General features: G+C 41.6%; 1 protein-coding gene across 1 annotated transcript in view; it reads right to left on the bottom strand.

The window, feature by feature from the left end:
* Positions 1 to 21294, bottom strand: part of LOC129091999 (cadherin-23-like) — a 127156-nt gene that overhangs the window by 7388 nt on the left and 98474 nt on the right. Inside the window, 14 exon segments of the mRNA XM_054599740.1 lie at positions 600 to 713; positions 954 to 1106; positions 1635 to 1854; positions 1995 to 2140; positions 2440 to 2629; positions 4405 to 4512; positions 4724 to 4836; positions 5218 to 5334; positions 6273 to 6345; positions 11856 to 11905; positions 11908 to 11982; positions 12184 to 12289; positions 14045 to 14282; positions 14868 to 14932. Coding sequence (XP_054455715.1) covers positions 600 to 713; positions 954 to 1106; positions 1635 to 1854; positions 1995 to 2140; positions 2440 to 2629; positions 4405 to 4512; positions 4724 to 4836; positions 5218 to 5334; positions 6273 to 6345; positions 11856 to 11905; positions 11908 to 11982; positions 12184 to 12289; positions 14045 to 14282; positions 14868 to 14932 — 1768 coding nt within the window.

Genomic DNA, 21294 nt, shown 5'->3' with positions numbered 1-21294 from the left:
TACTTGGCTTTCATTTCATGGTTGTACATCTCACAGGCTAAGGCCATAAATATATCATTACGACCTATATACAAAAATGGAACCGGTTCTGTATTGATATGTTACTTCCATAACCGATCCATTGATCTTAAGAAAATAAAGCAGAAGCCAAATATAGCTTGGTATAAAGACGTAACACTGGGACATTGTTGGCTCACCAAAACTTGGGTCATTTTCAGCTGCTTATGAATTAGAACAATATGTGTAATTCTGTTCTCTTGCACATTTTTACATTATCTCTGCCTTTTCTCCCCCCACCCTCAGCAGATAAGCCACCCTGACTCAATGGTTTCCAAAACAGGAAAACCTCAGAGTTTTTGTTCTTTCTTTTCAAACAGGAACAAAGGCAGTTGAGCAATAGTCTGAAATCACTGCAGATGTGCAGGCATCACACATTTTTTCATCATTGCTTCGCAGAAGTAGAAAGGAGCTGCTTTGAAGATCACAAACAAAGCAAGCAAGAAAACAAGTCCTATTATAACAAATACAAACACGGACTGTGTGAAAATGAGGATGATAAAAGATGACAAAGGTTTCCTATCATTATAATAATGCCACACCTATAGCTTCTATGATCAGCGCGTATGCTGCCTGGGTCTCTCTGTCTAGGCCGACCACAGTCCGAACAATTCCGTCTCTGAAGCCCACGCTGAATTTACCATCCTGATTACCATCTAAGAATAAAAAGCACAAACACATTTCCAAATTTATTTACAGCATATTAGTAAAACATCGCATACATACAGTACAGCTATGATACTAAAATAAGCATGCAAGAGGAGCTCGCCTCGTACACAAACTCACACAGAGACGGATGGTTGGACAAAAGATACTGTGCGTGCACATAGTTCCCATAACTGTACAACACTCTAGCCCACAGACACACAAAAACAACTCCCACTGTGACCTCTGACCTGTGATGAAGTAGCTAAGTTCAGCGTTGAGGCCAGCGTCGTTGTCAGAGCAGCTGAGGCGCGCTACAATGTGGTCTCTAGGAACACTCTCCTTCAGGGAAACATTGTACACGCCAGGGTTGAAGGTGGGCGTCTCATCATTTACATCCAGAACTGACCCACGCATACAAACACACAGACAGAAAGACATGAGGACACACGGATAGATGTACATGAGGACAAACAAGGCAGCAAGGTGGTGCAGTGAGAAGAAAGACTATTGTTAAATCAGAGGATTCAGAGTCTATTAATATGTTTCTTTTGTAGCTGGGTTGTGCTGGTCCTGTCTCCCCTGTGACCTGAAAAAGATCTCTACCAAACAGTCCATAATATGTTGATGCTTCTGACTCATTTGAAAACCTTATTCAGTTTTTCCATTCCTTTTTCAGCATGTTTACAGCAATCAGACTATTTTGCCTGGTTCATTTTTCACATCCCACCAGCAGGTGGTAGCATCATTCTCAGCAAATTACTGAGAAGTCAGTGCTTAACTATCTGCATTAATGAGGTAACTCTTCCCACCATGCAGAATACAATCATACTGTGGCTTGGCAGTTTCATATGTAGGGTCATTTCAGAGGGGGCAAAAGGAAATTCAAACCCTTATTCTCATCATCATCAGCCACATTAGCAGACTCTTACCTGTGACAGTGAGGGTTGAAGTGGATGTGCGAGGGAACTTCCCTGCATCATATGCAATAATTCTCAAATGGTACTGTCCAATCTGCTCACGATCCAGGACTGCCATGGAGGTGAGAACGCCAGTGGAGGTGTTCAGGTAGAAGTCGAGGCGAGGCATCCCCATCTGTAACGCCATTGTAATCAATCCGTTCTTGTCCTCATCTGGGTCCTCCACCTGGACCTAGAGCAGAGAGATACAGACAAATAAATGAACAGAGGAGGTTAAGGAAAGGGTAAATCCTAAGGGTAAAAATAGAGATGATAGATACTACAATCCTTTGTTTAAAAGCCATAATACACGAATATAGTCTCATGTTTTACCTTAAAAACTGAGGATCCAATGGGCAGTCCCTCTGGAACTTCTGCCACAAAGGGCAGGTTGAGGAAGGTTGGGTCGTTGTCATTGAGATCCAGCAGGTTGACAAACACGGTGGTGCTCGCTGAAGCATGCAGTGGAGGTGTGCCATCTAAAGAGGGCGCCAGAGAACATGTAAAGGCACGCACATACACTCACCCCACATCTCACGGTCAAAGGGGATTATTAGCCACAGTAAAAAGTTTCATGGTCAACATAAAACTTGAGTAATGAGGTTTGAGGAAAGAGGCTAATCGGTCAGAGTTGAAAGCTCTCCACTGAGGGTGATATAGAGCTATTTAAGCTCGCTTACAGATGGTTTAGGTGTTTCATGAATCAGGTAAATTTACACAGCGGAAGGCAAATACAAGTGCAAACTGACATCCCACCACACACATCCACACTACTCACTGTCAACAGCTGAGATGATAATGGTCCTCATGAGTAGTGTGTCCCTGGGGTTGGAGCTTTCCCTGTCCAGAGTTACCCCACTGGTGCGGATCTTCCCTGTGCTGCTGCTGATGGTGTAGAAGGGGTTTTCTGGACTGATACTGTACATCACTGTCCCGTTTTTCCCATTGTCTGGGTCAAATGCCAACACCTGCACAGGGGAGAGATAGGGAAAAAAACAACTTTCTGAAACTCTTAACAACCCCCCAATAAGCAGTTTGTTTCCAATTCCCTATGTATAAGAACCCTTTTGTTATACTGTGTGGTTAAATGAGAGTGTGTTCAAGAGAAGAACTTTAAGATATCTGGACAGGAATAACTTAAGATATCAGGAGAAAATAGGAAGGGAATGAGGAAATGAATCAGAGAGAAAAAAAAAAGAATTACAGTTATAGTTATGGTAATAGTAATAAGAATATCCCTATCCCACCCCTAGAGCATCTTCACACACAACCCCTTCCAACTGTTCTAACACATCAGTCAGCCAAAAGAAAAATGGTCACGTCTCTTTTCTGACACAAAGTGGCGATGGGTGATAAATGCGTGAAGCCAGGAGCCCGGCTAAAACACTGGCTGATTCTTAAAGAGCTGATCAATTATTCAGTGCACTGACTAAAAACTCTGGAAACTGGTTAATTGGTCATTAGAGGAACAAAGGTTTTGCAGGTATTTAATAATTAAGGGGACATGGTAGGCAGGCATCTCAGAGGCCCATTGATTTGCAACTGCACAGACAAGGGTAGGTGATATAAGATGTGGGAAAGTGTCTAGCTGGGGCCGGTTCAATTCATCAATTGTGGCCTGAGCAGAGCACATTAAAAGATGGTGGCCAAATATATTAGCCTTGTCTATTGAACTATAGCCCTGGTCGGACTGCAGAGTGGCAGAAAAGAAAATACTGCATTGAAATGAGATATTAGAGGAGGCTCACTGTACGTGTAGGCGCTGAATGTAAAAGGCTGCAGTAGTGATGGTGGGGTGCTCGGAGATTTAAGTGGGATGATCCTTGCACTGGGCACAGCGACCAAATTCATCGGCTCGCTGGACACCTCCATGAGGACTTAGCAGGTGGCCTCTTGTCACCATGGAAACACTGGTTGGTTGGTCCGGGGCTACATTTGGGCCAATTACAGGTCTGTGAGCCTGGGTGGTCCGATTTATTGAAAAATGGTCAGAGGGGCAGCAGTGCCTGTCCACTGAGCACGGAGTCACATACAGTATGCATCGCATCACTGGATGCACCATGAGCGACCCAACTGAGGAACAGCTACAAGAGTGCAGGAATACGTGGAAAATGTAGCAACACAACACTTGTATCATTCACTTCACTTCCCTTCCCTGTCCATTTTTCCATTCCACTCTCTTGCTCTGCAAGATGGGTTCTCACTTCCCCTTTCTGCCTAGCAGCTGAATAATTTGCTATGCATATGACTGCAGGCTACATTTTAATTAGCAATCGGACTCCCTTAATTACACTCACTGATGACTCTTTAATTAATGGACAATCAGGGCTTAATTAACAACAACACATTGCCAAAGACACTAGCAGGACGATGAGAGACTTAGGGGTAATATCAGAGTGTTTACTTAGTGATGACCTACGCAGTAATGGCAATTCGTCCATCATTAGAGGAGGACTATGCATGCAGATGAATCCTTCAACATTTACTGTTTTTCATCTGCAGTATGTCGCACCAATGTTCAATCTTCACACTCTGATAACTGGTCTCAAAAACTTTTTGCCTGACTAAAGTTTGCAAAGTCAGAAATGAATTCCTTGTTTCATCAACTGTCCATTCTACTCAGAATAAAACAGATAAGAATTATCATTCATGTGTGTTTATTTGTGCCGTTCAAACATAACCATTTAGTTAACAATCAGCTCGTCAACCATTTACGTTTACCGGGTTGGTTAGGTGTACTCACAGAGATAACATCAGTGTTCATTGGACTCATCTCCACCACGTTGGTGAGGTATGGCTCGTCTCTCCACACAGGGGCATTGTCATTGATGTCAAGGATGGTGATATTCACCTAAACAAAGTGGAAGTGAGGGGAATTAAGGTCAACTGGAAATGAGCTATTTTTGATGTCAGTTAAGAGAGAGACCTGTCATAGTAGTAAGTCAAAGTGCAATGTATACGTACAATAGAATATAATTTTTATCCCGATTGACTATTGATTAAACAGTGGAAACTGGTTTGTTCTGTGAGCTGTGGAAAGATGATGGTTCTAAAGTGGTTACCGTGGCAATGCCAGTCTTTTGCTGAGGGCCCACCCCTCCATCCACAGCTCTGACTATCAGGATGTACTCTGACTTCAGCTCTCGGTCCAGCAGGGCCGTTGTGGTGATCTCTCCTAAAACACACATGTAAACAGATGAAAATGATATAAAATACAACAACAACAACAACCAGGACAACTGAGTGAAGGCCAGACATGTTTCAAGGCAACTCATGTCAGGATGAAAAGATAAAGTCAGAATAAAATGAAAATGCTAAAATGTCAAAAGACGCCACCAAGCCCAGTCACAATGTGCATACAGGCAAATTAAAGAGCTTGGGAAAGAAACAGAAAAATATATTGCAGACACATATATATAACATGTTCAGGTCAAGTATGAACTGACTTGTCTTAATTAGAAGTATACTTTTAGAAAAAACTCACACTTTTACATGGGTCCACACACACACACACACACACACACACACACACACACACACACACACACACACACACCTGAGCGAGAGTTGAGACGGAACTGAGAGGAGCCCTCCAGGGAGTAGATGAGTGAGGCTTGGCCATATTCCCGAGAGGCGTCCAAATCAGTAGCATTCACAAGCAGCACAGTCGCCCCTGTGGAGGAGAGGGAGGGATGAAGGGAGTGAGACAGACAGAAAGTTACAACTCATGGAGTGGGAGAAAAGAAGTGAACTTGAGTCATGGGAAAAATATGTGAAGTCTAGCAAAGAGAGAGGGAGACAAGCTGCAGAGACAGACTGAAATGGCATTCAGAGAGCTAATTTCTTCACCGCCCCCATCCTCAGCTCAACTGATGGCATGGCATTGAGTGGGTTTATGGATTAGTGGATTATCAGCTTGTTTGGCACAGCCTATACTTGGCACAGGCCTGATCAATACCAAAGCAGACAGGGAGAAGAGAGGCTAGCCAGAGCCGCAGGGCTAGCCCTGAGCTCAGCCTTGCAGCCCGCGCCTTAGGGCCCCAGCTCAGGGCCCCAGCTCAGGGCCAAGCACTTTAGCCATAGTCCCCTAAACCTCAGCCCCGGCCCAAGCCGCTCAGCTGTGTGCTCCTTTAAAGCAGGTCCGAGACACAGAGAGCGGCCAGCGTTCGCTTGAGCTCAGAGAGAGAAAGGGGCGGTCAGACATCTCACTTCCCTCCAGCGACTGGAAACTAATCTATTGTCTGGGATAAAAGAGTCTTTTGAATGCATGCATGAGAATGAATAGAGCAGCCAGTGATTTTGCCTTGAATAGTCAATATCCTGCATTCTGACTGGGCTTTTAAAAACATTATGCAAAATCATAACAGATAAAATAGTAGAGGAGGATGCCAGAGGAAACATTTCAAATAAAACAAATTAAAAAAACATACCCCCAAGACAGCAGAGCTATGTGTTGGATATGCTAATGGTAAGGCAATTTAAGTAAGGGTGGCTGTATGTGCTTCACATGGTGTTTGAGCTGTTTGGAGTGTTTGAGTGCTGTGTTGGTTTTGCACCAGAAAATGCATTCTAGCTTCTAAACTGTAACCCCACATGTATAAAATGACTCACCGGCAATAATGTTCTCTGGGATTTTGACGATATAGGACTGCTTGCTGAACTCCGGTGGGTTGTCATTTTCATCCTGGAGGTATAAACATCGACGGCAGCTCAAATCAATGTGCCAAACAATGAGAACATGCTAATGTGCTTCATAACACTGTCATCACACATAAGCACTGATATTAGCATATTTGAGAATTGTAGCACAAAATGTTTTTAAAAGTAAAATTATAGTTTTGTATCTTTTAGGATTACACTGATATTCCCTTGGACTGAACAGTGTTGTCTTAGTTGTTTATCTCATTTAATCAGGTACTATGTTACATTTGATATATAAGTAAACACATTAAGCTTAACCAACTGTCCTAGCCAGGCTAGTTAATTTTAGTTAATTGCATTCATTGCTTTAGAACTGCAGAAGTGAGAAAAACTGGACCTAGACAAGAAGTGAACCAAAGCAGAAGCTGAGGCAGATATTAAAAAGAAGACACATTTGCAATAATAGGCGAGAAAGTCGTTCCAAACATTATTAACAACACCGTTCTCTAAAACAAAGAGTAATCAAGACCTGTAATTTGACAGGAATTAATGACTACAAAACAGACCACCTTCCACTCTCACACAGACTTTTTCAGAGCATTCAGATCTATCACAACCTCCCACTCATTGAATTAGACTCTGTTTCACACCAACACATCCAGTTGTGTGGCTATTTGCTGAGAGGCTCCCCACTGTGTGTGAGCTGCTGGGAAATGTTAACACTTTAACAACAGTCACTGGCACCATTATCTATCTGGGCTCTGTGTTACACTGGTGTAAAGCATTGTATGTGTGTGATGCTGCTAGCTACTGATAAACCCCTGTGGTGTGAGTCACGACACTGTGGAGGACAGAGAAAGAGAGAGAGACAGAGAGACATAGAAGCAATACAGAGTTGTGCACATCTCTCCCTGTTGGTGTTTTTAGCATTCCAACACAATATCTCTCCCTCATGAAGGATGTGTACAGATATGCGTACTGTTCTTGCATAGAATATTCAAGGATATTCCAGCTGGATTCATCCATTCTATTCTGTCATTTCTTCTTTCATGACTAAAAAGTTGCTTGTATAATGGATGGTCTAACAGGGGAAATGAGCTTAAGAGCCAGTAGAGATACTGTTTATGAGTTCTGGATGCTCATCATATTTTTACTGCTGCATTTATAGTATCTTAGTAAAGATCAACATTCATATTTATTATTCAAAAAACAAAAAAAATACAGACAGAAAGGTTTAAAATGATAACACCTGGCATTGTCGGTTATATAGAATAGTCAGCGGTACACGATGTACACCATATCTATATTACAAATGGTGAATCATCAGGACTTTGTCAAATATGCAGAGAGAACAGAAAGGAACCACACATTATATATGCTAATAATATTTTTTTCATACTCTACTATGGCCAACATTTCTTCTAAAGTTTTCACATTCGAGCCCTAAATAAGCCTGACAGAGGTGGCTAAATGATACTTTATCGCAATATAGAGCGATATAAGATAGAAGCATGTTACATAACTTGCTATGAATCTGACATGTCATATGTCTGAATTGAAAAGCTTGGTATTCAAACATCAGGTCGTGTTGAATAAGCAGACATGTTCTCCTTGCAGCCTTTAACTAAGTCATCTGACAAAAGCAACACAGTCAGACCCGAGTTAAGAAAGCTACAGGGAGCAGAGAAAACCTGATCTGTAACAGACATGGATCACAGGGTGTTTGAAAAGCCTTAGATGGTGTCGAAAACATGGAAAGGCATTCAAATGAAACCATGTAACAGGCGACTGCCCATGCAGGAAATCATGACATGGTCTTTTATACATGAGGAAAGACAAGCGGCACATAACATTTACAAATGAAAAAAAATTGAATTGAATGCTTTTAGGACGGAGGCAAACATGCAACAGAAAGAGCAGCAATATTTTGTAGAATTAAGACCCAGAACCTTGCGATGTTTTTTTTAATTTATTCATTTCTTTAATATATTAAAACATCTGTGATCTACTGCGCGTACGAGTATGTGGCTGTGACTTCCTCCAGTCCTTTAAAATAAGACTTTAAGTGATAAGACTGACAAAAAGCAAATTAACTGGAAGCTCAGATAGCTGCACAGACTGTGATAAAACTGCAAACAAAGCTGTAGTCAGACATGGATGAAAAGGTACTCGGAATAATTCAGACAATGAAATCCAATATGTAAGAGAAGTTGAAGACGATCCACCAGAAGCCGGCTGACACCTGTCAGGCACTGTTTATACATCTAACTATAATGCAAGGATCTGTCTGTCTGCCTGTTGGTCTGTTTTGAGAAAACCGCTACTTCACACTTGGTGGGTGTATTGTTGATGCCCCCATGGAGTGCCTTTTTCGAATTTTCTGTACCAAGTGAACAGCGCTCTGTGTAGCAGCAGGGTCGAAGCTTCAGGGCTCTGCAGTCCAGCATGTCGTCAGCAGTGGACCAACAGCAGCTCATTGCAGTTCACTTTTGCTGCTGGATGCTTGATACAGCGTGCTAATGTTATATTAATGCTGGATAATGTTACAACCAAAATTTTCAACTAGCACGAGCGATACTTACTTCTAGCTCTAGTCATTCGATCCATGCTCTACTTTATAACCACAGAGGTTATAACAGAGCAAAGGACTAATACTTCTTTTTGGAAATAACCTTTGGTTAGGGAATTTCACCGATGTTTCTGAGCGTGAGTAACCAAGAGCATGGTGGGTTTTCAAGGGCTGGTTTTAATGATTTTAGGGGCCTAGGGACTTTTTCCCCCTACTTTTCCCCCTTTCTCTAACTGGGAATGTTAGTATTGGCAGTGGTAGAAGAAGTACTCAATGTTTATAAAGTATAGCTATTAAATATTTTAGTAAAACATTAATACCGCATGGTAAAAGTCTTTCATTCTTATGTTTACTATGAAGGAGTGAAAGAGGCATTATCAGCACAATGTATCTTAAATTTACTTAACGTCTGTTGCATGTGGAGCTTTCAATTCTAATACGGTGCTGGATAATTTAATGAATCATAATGTATCATATTTTAATAATTATATTTTATGTGTAACATCTGACTCTGCAACGTAACATAAGGAAATAAGATACATCCAATAAATCTATATTTTTTTAGGGCCCTTTTAGTAGGGTGCAGTAGAGTGTGTCCCTGCCTGGTGTTTATGTAAACCCGACAGAAGGCCTATTTCTAAGGTTTTTCTGACTCTGAGTAGCTGCATCAACTATGTCATGGCAGGTGTATTGCTCAGGGCCCAAGGAAGAGCAGTGTTGAGTGTGAAATTGATTGTATAAAAGGTTCTCCAGAGAGCCACACCACAGGTTAAGCATTCAGCCCATTCTGAACAGGCTTGTTTTCACTAGCACTGCACTAGCTGAGATCAATTCAAGTAAGCTTAGCCTTCATTCAGTACACATAACAGCTACATAAGTTCCTCTCCCAAGTCTCGGGCAAACACATTTTCTGTTACATCTGAGGGGAACTTATATGAAAAGATTTCTGAAAAAGTTTTAACGTGGGGAGTAAATTTTCACGGGGTTTGTCTGCTGGGGCACCAGAAGAATCATTAAATACTTTCTGAAGAAAATACCATGCTTGAAAATATATTAAAAGTGTGTATTAGAAAGATTCTCAGCTAAGAGGGAAACAGCCTCCAACAAATATGTTTTTAACTAAACTTTTAAGTAAATTTTGGGACCCAAAAAACAAACATATTGTCACAAAAGGAGGGAAGATGAAAGGGATTTTTTTGCAGAAGGGGAATAATTAAACAAAAAAACGTTATGCTGAACAGTATTCTTGCTTACAGTGTACACAATAACTCTAGATACAAAATAGATAAACAGAAATCCACCATAGGTTGTAGTGTACATGAAGAAGATTATATTGTTCATCAAGTTGGAGGTGATTTGATCAATTTGTAGAATACATGTTCATTAAAGCCTGATGGGCGATTTCCCAAAGGAATGGGTTGCTTCCTATGATAGCACCATAAACTGCGCATCAATTGCAACCTGACTAGAGGTCCAATTCACAGAGATATCTCATTGTGTTGATATTAAAGCCAAAACACGCCCACAAAATTTTTGCATTATTTATCTGGCAAAAAAAATATTGCTTTTGCGCCAAGAAAACCTTAGGCAAAACAATGGTGGAAAAAAAAGAAGAAGAAAGTTTTGAGATCACGAGCTACAGGTCCTGACAGACCAGGTGCAGAGGAATTTCTCTAAACTTCAGGCAAGAAATAAAAATGTCTGGACGTCACGCCTCTTATGAATACGGTTCAGTTACCACCAACTCTCTGAAGACGCTGATAATTCACTATAACAACGTGGAACTGTTAGTGCTGATCTTTGTGAATTGGATTGTTTTTGCAATGAGGCTCTTTGCACAGAAAAAGGGCAATTTTGCTCCAAATCCATGCATATTACCTGATTTAACTATGTGCAAAAAGCACAGGTGCTCTGAGATGCTTTTTGCTTGACAGCGCAGTAAGAGGTGCATTTTACCTTCTGTGGGTGCTTTGATAATAACACTGTTTCTTTTTGTCTTTTTTGTGCAGGTCTAGCGGCCGCAAAAGCCGTTCAATCCTTTTAGTGTATTCATCCCCGAGAGTTTTGATGAACCACAAACAATCTCTCCACAAGCTAATTTTGCTGATTTGTGATCATGTGACCATTTATGGTGATTGAAAACAGTTTGATCCACCACTGGCACACCAGTAATATCAAAGTATGTAAGAAAATACTTATAAAAGTTTGCTTGCACATGTATTTAATGATAAAAGACCATCCCATTGGCTAAACATGTTCAACTGGCGGCTGAGGTCCAACTCTGAAACTGTTTTTGTTTCTGAGAGCATTAAACCAACCCCTTGATCCATGTCAGTGACATTAGACATCAAATAACAGCTGCTAGAACATTTACATCAATATCAACAAGGACAACCCTGGAATGGTTTGAACCTACAGGGAAAACTTGTCCTCCTATTGGTGATGCTGTGCAGTCAACATGAACTTCATCATGTTTTACAGTTAAAGAAAGACCTTTGAATGGTTGCTATATGTACAAATCAGTGTATATAGTAGGACAGGACAATACGGGACATACACCTTTTCATCTGAGTAGCATTTTCTGTCTTTAAACTGCGTATTAGGCATTTTAATGCCTTTTTTAAACCTTTCTACTAACGCACCAGATGTTGTCATTTGTACAAGTATTTGTTTTTAACGTGAGTTGTATTTTTGACCACAGTGAGGAGGATGCATTTCTAACTTACAATATACCAGCTTGTAGAAAATGCTCTCTCACAGCTTGAATATGAATGCAGATTGTTAATGTTCATATTTGCGTGATATCCGTAGGTTGATGGAAATTGTACTGAAGATGATGTCTATGAAAAAAAGATGTCCCTGAAGGAACTGCTCTGTGTCTGCAGTTGCTGTTGGTCGCTACGTTTAGAAGAGGCACTACCTGCACGTTAAGGGGTCAAGTGATACATTAGTGTTGTTTGATGTTGGCAGATTGGTGTACTTACTATCACCTCCACTGTGACAGGGACGGTGTTGTTGAGGGCTGGGTTCCCCCATCTTTAGCCATCACTGTCAAGTAGACCATCCCATTGGGAACCTGCTCGTAGTCCAGAGGTCTGGTCACACTGATCACTAATTGAAGGAGAAAAGCACGGAGAAGGAGGCAGATGGGGTTTTAAGCTACATTTTTTTTTGACCTGCAGCAGCATCATAGTTTATACAAGATGTATAAACTATTCTTCAACCTAAATATGACTAGTCTAAATATCCACAAAACCCCTGGCCACATAAATATTTAAGATTGTGGCCTCATGCTCCTAAAAGTGAGCGTACCTGCGTAGCCCTCCACCATGAGGATGCTGAAGTAATTAGGGAAGGCTGAGGCTGAAGTGATGGTGTATGTCAGGAAGTTGTTGGGAGGAGAATCCTCATCTGTAGCCTGTGGGTGGGCAGAGAGGAGAACTTTTGAGTGGGACAAGAAGACAGACAGTGTAACAGGACAGATGCTGCAATACAGTGCTTATATGTATACGTGTATGTTTTCACAGCATGTGTGCGTGTCAGTCTGTGCATGTGTGTGCAGCCAGGAAGCTGTCAGTCAGTGACGACATGTTGTTGGGACAGATTAAAGCTGATTCTGGCCATTAGTGGCGCGGGCGTCAATACTGGATGAACACCAACCGAGCCAAGACAAGCTAAGCAGGCAGAGGACAGACAAAACTATACTTTACAGGGCTAATCCACAACAACGTCAACAACAATGATGACACCCCCTCATTATTCTCCAGTTGGCAGGAACTTCCAACTGGAGTCCTCCGGCTGTGAGGAGAGTCTTCTGGGCCTCCCTGGCATCATTAAACGCTGGACAGGTTGTCAAAAACACTCACTTGTATCTCTCCGCAACACACATATCTCAACTCTTTGATTTAATGCCAAAGTGTTGACTAAGCAATACCTTTCTTCCCCCACAACGTCCTAAACTGTGGCTTTTCTCTTCCAGACTGTCGTCCTATTATGAAATTTCAGCTAACAGTTTCATATTTGATGGTCATTTAACACTCAATGGTTGAGGGCGGCAAATCAAATAGATGAGTGGCAAAGAAGTTAAGAAATAAGAAGTGTACAGAAAAAAAAAAGGTTTAGCTGTTAGAAAGCATAAGGATTGTAGTAGGAATCTCTGTTTGGAAAGAGAATGAAGCAAACAGCCTCTCTTTGCTTTGTCTCTTAACGCATCCTCTTCTTTCTATTTCAGTCTCCTCATATTCTGGAGTATGTGTGTGTGTGTGTATTTGTTTGTATGTGTATAGTATAGGTTCCGGGGCAAATCGCTGACACACAGATTTGCACGACTGGCTTCCCTGTTCCTCTACGGTGGCGTATTAATATCAGCAGTGTTTAAGGTTAGCTCAGACTAATCAAACACGGTGAGCCAAGCGTTGAGCCCCGTCATCAGCTCGACTCCCACAGTGTGAAGGCAAGCCGCCAAAGTGCACTGTGGCAGGGTGAGCCACTGCTGTAGCCGCGGCCTCAAGGGACGCAATAGTCTGTCTCTCCAGGGCGCAATCAAAGGAAACGCTGAGCCATTAGTTACCATTGTGCCTGTGTACCTCTGTCGTTTGTGTGGCAGTGACTGATGGCCAACACACCACACAGACCGGTTCTTCTTTGATACAGCGCACACAAACACATAACTGCATGATTATAGTGACACAAAGGAAACAAGTAAGGAAAGAAGAGAAGGGCAGCAAAAGCAAAGGCTTGTGTGTCTGATTAGTGGTGGTATTTGTGGGATGAGATCCTCTGTTGCAGGTATAGTTTTATATGAATGCAGTGTAAATGTGAATATTTACATGCTGTATTATTGCAGGTATCTTTGGGTGAGTGCACAGTTTGCTATACCTACTATGTTCATGTGTGTAACTTTTAAATTATCTGCACCACAGTCCACTGTGACTTTCAATCCTAATTTTACAATTTAAAAAGTGTTACAGGAATAATTCAATTTTAAATCAATAATAAATTATCTTTTTTTGGTCTGAGATGTTGTTCATTTATTGCAGCCAAACAGTTATTTTTATGGTATTTTACAGCCTCTATAAACAAGCCCTTATTTAAGGAGAAGTGTAACAAGAGTGTACCTTTGGCCTCTTTCTGGTTGAAAACTCTATATGTACTTGTTTTAAACACGTCTCACCCTGACTCGGGCCACCGCCTGGACGGCCTGTTCGTTCTCTCTCAGCGAGCCCACGTACGCCTCCTTCTGGAAGAGCGGCGCATTGTCGTTGACATCTAACACGTTGACACGGACTCTCCCCGTTGTCTCCTCCCCGCCGCCGTCCCTCGCCAGCACGGTCAGCGTGAAGCGCCGCATCAACTCATAATCCAGACTGTCCCTCAGAATGACCCAGCCCGTCTCATCATCCAATGAAAACCTGCAAAGGGACAAACGAGGAAATTAGAAGCAGGTCACTCCCAAAGGTTTAAAGAAGAGGATAATAAAAACATGATGTCACATGATGACTGTTCAGAATCATCCTTCTTAACTGAAAAAAAAACCTGTTGCACTTGTTGATTTGTTCTTATTATAAAAAAAGAACCATGCTTAAAACACAATAGATTTGTATGTTATAATAATAAATGATTGCATGGAAGAATTCTATTATAAAAAGAAAATGTTTCATTCTAGATTTTTCTCAAGTTTGCAGCAATACAGTTGCATATCACAAAAAAAGATCGATGATCAGCAAGGGTAACAAAGAAATAAAATTAGTAGGAAGCCACACTAATTGTATCCTTTAAATTAATTAATGAACAGACTATGTGAATGTGTGTTTTCTCTGTGTGTCATTCTGTAAGATTGTGGCCTGAAGAGAGCAGGCGTAAAGAAAAGCGCCAGACATCATTGTAGCTCAGCTGTCTCTGGCGAAACTACGAGGCAAAAAGGGCCCAAATAAATGAAAAATGAATGTCAATGTGTGTTTGTGTGGACTGTTTGAGTGTGTGTAGCCATATCTTACTGGTCTGGCTCGTCACTGAAGTAGTAACGCACAATCCCAAATATGCCTGAATCTCGGTCTGTAGCCTGGGGAGAAAAACAGAAAAGTAGTAGAATAGTCAAGTTAATTCAAGTTCTTTCTTGAAATGTTTTGCAGTACATTCAGCTTTTGCTTTCCATCCATGTTGTTTCTCATCCTTGTATTTAGTTTGATTCTTATCAACTTTGAGTTTTGTTTCACATGTACCTTTCAAATTGTCCATGCTCCTTCAGGAGTAAATTGACTTAATACAAAAAAGAAATTTTAATCAACTTTCATGTCAGCGATTGATATGTTTGGCTGCCTTCAAATGCAAATGTGAAAACTGAGAAATTCCTGACTATGACATGTTCATTAAAGCAGAGTCATTTTTTTACCCCTTTTTATGTCAATGTAACGGTTAGATCATTCCTCAGCATACATTTGTGCCTGTGTGTGTGTGTGAGGTTAACCAGTATTTTTAATAATATCATCTGTCAATGAGTTTTGCTCAGTTTATTAAATCTTCCACTCTAACAGCTGTCTTTGCTGTCTATCATGACTTTATGATAAAACATGCCAGCCATGCTTCGCTCGGAGGTGTTGATTGGATTTAATCTGATGAGAGAACTGATACATTTTCCTCTTCCACATCACCACTGGCTGAGAAAGCAGCAACAACTGCTGTCATATGTTTTGCAGATAAAAAATGCTGTCAGAGGAGTGCAACATAAAGAGCAACACTTTCAGAAATCTTGTACTTTATGAAACGCCAATCTGTCTTTGTAAACACATGCATGCGCAGGTGTGCGCATGCACTGATGCGTAGGCACAGGGTGTGTGTCGGCGCTGATGGATCGTGGCTGGAGAGGCTGTTGTAATAGAGTTCCACTTCAGTGGCTCTGCAGTCAGTTGAAGGGCCAAACTGGAACGTGTCTGCAGCCTGCTCTGTCAACCACGATGTTGGTCACTGTGATTCAGTGATGCCCTGATACCGACCTTATTATGTATGACTGTGTGTGTGTGTGTGTGTGTGTGTGTGTGTGTGTGTGTGTGTGTGTGTGTGTGTGTGTGTGTGTGTGTGTGTGTGTTTGTAGGGTATACATTTTTTTTGCATGTGGCTGTGACTTTGACACTTAAATATTTGTGAGTGTGTGTTTATATGCGTTGTGTGATAAGAGTCTGATATGAGAGTACACAACAGTAAATGGGCCAAAATGTGTGTTCGGTATTGCTCTTTTTTTGGCTGTGAGTGTGGACGTTTGTGTGCACATTTGAATGTGTTAGGAAGTATCTCTGCATCTTAAATTGAATGCATTTACTGTTATGTATGTGTGCATCTGTGAGTGCCCATCTATGATGCCTCTCACAGATAGAACGGCTGCAGCTATCAATGTGCTTTTTCACCTTCTAAAAATTACACCATACTGTTGAGTTCGAGCCTGTAATTTCACAGAGAGCTTCCACTACATCGTCGTTGATGGCGAATCGATGGTTCTTTCTTAATGTCCAAATGCTTCGTTGTCAGTCTTGCTGAACAAGTAGAAAGTGGGACGCTAAATACATGTGAAGTGTTTGTAACTCCAGTCAGGTTCTTATATTAACCTTTGAGTTTTCATCCGTCATGTCTCCATGACCTAATCATTTAATGCCACTGCTTTTCCCCCTTTTTGCATTCCAATCCATCCCTCTCCCATCCTACCTCCACCTCCTCCTTTATCTTTTTCTTTCTTTCTTTTCCTCCCTGCATCCTCAGCTCCGCCTCCATCTCCACTGTCTCCCCTCTCCTCTACATATCTCCCCTTCGCACACCACGCTTCCCCCTCGATGCATCCCCCCCCCCCCCCTCCTCCTTTGCTCCCTCTCTCCCAGGTGAGTGACAGGCCCATAAGTGCTCCAATGATAGCGATGGAGGTGTTAGCGTGACAGCTATCGAGGTGGTGACAGGAGCCGGGCTCAGCCTGGGAGCTAATACAGCCTGCTCTTCTGCGGCCGAGCCCCCTCTCGCCTCAACGACAGACAGTGAGGAAGAGAGAGACAGACTGAGAAAGAGAGAGAGAAATAAAGAGAGAGAGAGAGATGATCAGGGGGAGGGGGGCTCCCTATCTCCACCCAAACAATCACCATGACAGTGCGGGCTGGTCACTTTGCCAACTGCTTGCCAAAGACTTTCAACTTCAGACGCAGAAGGCCTGCAGCAGATGGATGGTAGAGATTGGTTTGTGCAGGGATTTGCAGTAAGTTAACACCATGGGCCTGAACAGTTTACACCAGGGTAATATGCATTTGCTCCCCATAGACATGGTGGTTTAAACTTTTTTTGGTTACGGAGTTGGAGGTGATGGAAAAGTTGGCAAGGTGGGGTGCACAGGGAGAGTGTGCTTGTACGATTTAATGAGGAAAAATATGACATAGAATTAATGCTGGGCAATGTGCCTAACTAATGTGTTTAATCACCTCAGTGACAATTATGACAAGCATTTAAAGTACAGGGATGGTTCACTGGGATACATAGTTTTCATGCAATAAAGTAATGCTGGTTGATACTTGAAACATCTCTTTTGAGGGACAAAAAATGAAAGTAGTATAGTGGATGCACATTGCCATTGACTAAGTGGTACAAAAGCCTGTTATTTGATTAGCTGTTCTCTAACTGCAATTGTATCATCTCTGGGCAACTTGACATTTAGTTTTAAATGAAAACTGGGCCCAGACTGCAGTGATAAAAATCTCCCCGTACTAGTGAGGTAGTTGAGGTCAGTTTACTGATCAAATTCCAAACTAAGTTGTTTCAAAGACTTTCTGCACAAAGAGTCAGTCCGCTGCTGATTGCCAATATAAACTCTGCAAACCCTAGGGTCCTCAGGCAGTAACTACAAAAGAGAAATTAGTTCTCAGTTGACCAGTTTGGTTAAATGATGTGTTTCTTCCCTTCAGAGAGGCGAAGCCTGCAGGCAAACACTGTGTGTGTGTGTGTGTGTGTGTGTGTGTGTGTGTGTGTGTGTGTGTGTGTGTGTGTGTGTGTGTGTGTGTGTGTGTGTGTGTGTGTGTGTGTGTTATGCATTTGGGTGTGTACCTGTGACCTAGGCCTGTATGTGTGTAAACTGGGGTTAGGTTGGAGGGGACACAGGATCAGATTATCAGCCCAGCTATCTCATGGACAGCGAGGGGGTTAAAGCTGCAAAGACTTTTCTAGCGTGAGTGAGCTGGAATTTGAATTGATTGGCTCCTAAAATTGCTTTTTCTGCAGAAGCTTTGAGAGGCATGGAAAAGGAAACCAATTACTGGCTGTCAAAGCCTGCTGTCAAAATAGAGATGACCCCCAGTCCAAACACAGAAAACCTCCTCTGTCTCAGTGTTGCACACCTAAGCACAAAGAACAGATAACACACACACACACACACACACACACACACACACACACACACACACACACACACACACACACACACACACACACACACACACACACACACACACACACACACACACACACACACACACACTCCAGCAGCAGCACAGTGAAGATGTCCAGTCTCTGACAATCATTGTGGGAGAGACAATGATGAGGACATGGTTGTCAGGTTATCTTCCTCAGCTCTGGCTAGTTCCACTCATGGGGGTCCTTTAAAGGCTCATATTCTGTGTATCCATGAAAAGATCACAGATCAATCCTCACAAATGCTATACAGGTGGGACACAGAGAACAGTTACTTTTAAATAAGTGCCTCTTCATGTTAAAATGTAATGTGCTGCATGTGTTTGTGAGACCCATAAAGCAGAATCTTGATCATGTTACAAACGCTGCGTTGTATACTTCTCGTCCACACTGCACTTGCAGGCACCATGGGAATCAAATGTAGAGTTTATAGCAAGTTAATGAATGCTTTTCTTCAAATCATGTCTGCTCGATAGTCTTCAGTAAAAAAAAAAAATCAAAAATCAAAACAGCTTTGTTCTTAATGATAGGATAGGTCACATTTTTCAAGTCTGTCTTAAAACAATATTCACATGCCTGTAAGTACATTCATACGGTTATTAGTCGCTGTAATTGTTCCTCTTGTCCATACTGGACATACTATATACCATACTATTTAAATAATAATTGAACAGTTCAGATATTTTATTTTCAAGCTCCTCCCCCAAATCTTATGCCCCGTCACCGTTTCTATAGTTACAGCTTGTTCCATGACATTACAGATGATGTCATCATTTCTTGATCAGCCTGCTCTCTGACATCACAGATGAAATCATTGAGCAAGCTTAGAAAGCCCCCCCCTGGCGCTGTGGCTGTAGGACCCCCGCTGCATTCCGTCTTCGTAAGCGGTCACACCGCATTTTAACATCGGTTAAAACTAAAGCAGTCGTTGCAATAACATGTGATGTTTACTAATCTTACTGCTGTTCTGAATCTTCATGGTTTGGCTATGGGTTACTGATGTTTTCTCCTTATAAATGTGTTGCACAACTTTCTTTTTTAAGGTTAATATTTGGACTTTGTTGCCTTTACTATAGTACAGCCAAAGATAGACAGGAAAAGGTGAGAGAGAGGGTAGCATGGTTGAAACTCAACCAGGGCCGCTGTGGCGAGGACTCAGCCTTTGTACATAGGGCACATGTTGCACATGGGTGCTGGTGAAAAACAAATGTGTCTGAACTTTTTTACCTGTGTCCATATTGTGCAGCGACAAGTGCCAGAAGCATCAAGTCATTTAGGGGGGGCCTGGTGCATACCCTTTAATTATTTTTATTTTTTTTAAATGTTGAAATTTGGTCAGTTCTGTCATGTGCAATCTCATGATTTTGATCCCTAGCAAAGGCACCGATTTATGCATGAAAAGTATAAAATAAAATATTTTACCTTCACAAAGTTTGTTATTTCTTTCCTTACTGAACAAACAACTTGTACTTTTTACATCTATCCAACATTTTAAATAAAATTAACAAATGTATTTACTTATATCGTTATAATTTTTAAGTCAACCACAACCAGAATAAAAGTTAAAAGTCTTGTAACATTCATATAAACATATGTGACTGCTCACTGACAATCTTTACTAAAATGCCAGTCAAACAATCAGCCAAGATCAAAAATGATCTTAAGTAATTGATCAATGGGCAAAATGTGGTTGAACTCTGACTTTACAACCAAATTTTGTATTTAAAGTCTAAACCTCCAAATCACCAAATAAAGTCTTACTGACGTTTATTCCGTATGAATGGGTTGCATGGTTATGTATTTTTTTGGTTTTTAAAAGTAGTATCAAAATGTTTGACAACAGGACAAGTCAAATCTATTATATGTCAGGTCTCAAAACATCTAAAAGTATGACTGAAAGGAAGCCACGAATGATATAAGACATTTCAATAAGATATTTATGGCGTATATGGCGTCAGTCTATGTTTCTATTGACACAAACTGCTATAGGACTGTCCAGAGCCTGTTTGTATCTCTGATCAATATTACAGATCAGCAGCCTGGGAACAGTACAGAAACTCAAACACCACACTTAATTAATAAATTCTGCTTAATTTCAAATTATGCATGCATTAATGTTCAGATGAAGGTGAGTGAAATGACGCAAAACCCAAACCTCACCCTACCTGGGTCATACAACGACCAACCGCAGCTCACGGCAGTCCCCCCAAGCTGTGACCCTGTGCTCCTGCAGGGGTTTATGGGCGCTGTGTGTGTTTTTACTGCGGACACTTTAGTGTAATGGCAATGGGTAGCGTACGTTTATGACCGCTTTATTTCTCTAAACTATTACGAGCAGGTGGGGGTGCTCACAGCGACTGCTGCCTGCCGACAGGATTGAACAGCCTGTGTCTATTATCTGCCGACCACCCCGATAACAGAGACGGAGTGAGCAAGAGATACAATGTTTAACGCTTCTTTAACAATGTATACTTTTGTAAAAGAAGAGCCCAATAAAGTGGATGTCTTCACAGCATATGTGACAGCTTGCAATTTAAATTATACAGTTTGCATGCATACACAGCCACTATATAATGATTGCAAACCACATGTGAAACAGTGGAAAAAACAGCTGTCACCTCTGGAATCAGAAGAAAAGAAAGATAGGAGCTAACTGTGGGCATAAGCTGGAGATAGAGATGGAGCTGCCAGTGAAAGGGCTTAATGCAGAGCTCTCTGTGGCTGGCAGCTCCATGTTGCCGGCAGGCCTCGGCCCTCCCCCTCTCTTTCTCTGTCCTCAATGATGAAGCAATGAGATTATCATGAGTGCAGGGAGGATGTAGAGGTGATAAAGACTGAGGAGTATACTACAGAGGCACACTGAATACAAGGGAGAGAGCAAAAAAAGCATGTGTGGATGAACATGGTATCTATGGTCAGCAGGGCTGAGGTCAAGAAATGATACAAATTAAGTTTTTAAATAGGTTCAGGAACAAAGAGTACAACCCATTT

This window comes from Anoplopoma fimbria, chromosome 6 (assembly GCF_027596085.1).
Source record: "Anoplopoma fimbria isolate UVic2021 breed Golden Eagle Sablefish chromosome 6, Afim_UVic_2022, whole genome shotgun sequence".
In the NCBI taxonomy this organism is placed as follows: Eukaryota; Metazoa; Chordata; class Actinopteri; order Perciformes; family Anoplopomatidae; genus Anoplopoma; species Anoplopoma fimbria.
The sequence above is the reverse complement of the archived record's forward strand: the minus strand, read 5'-3'. Positions and strand labels throughout refer to the sequence as shown.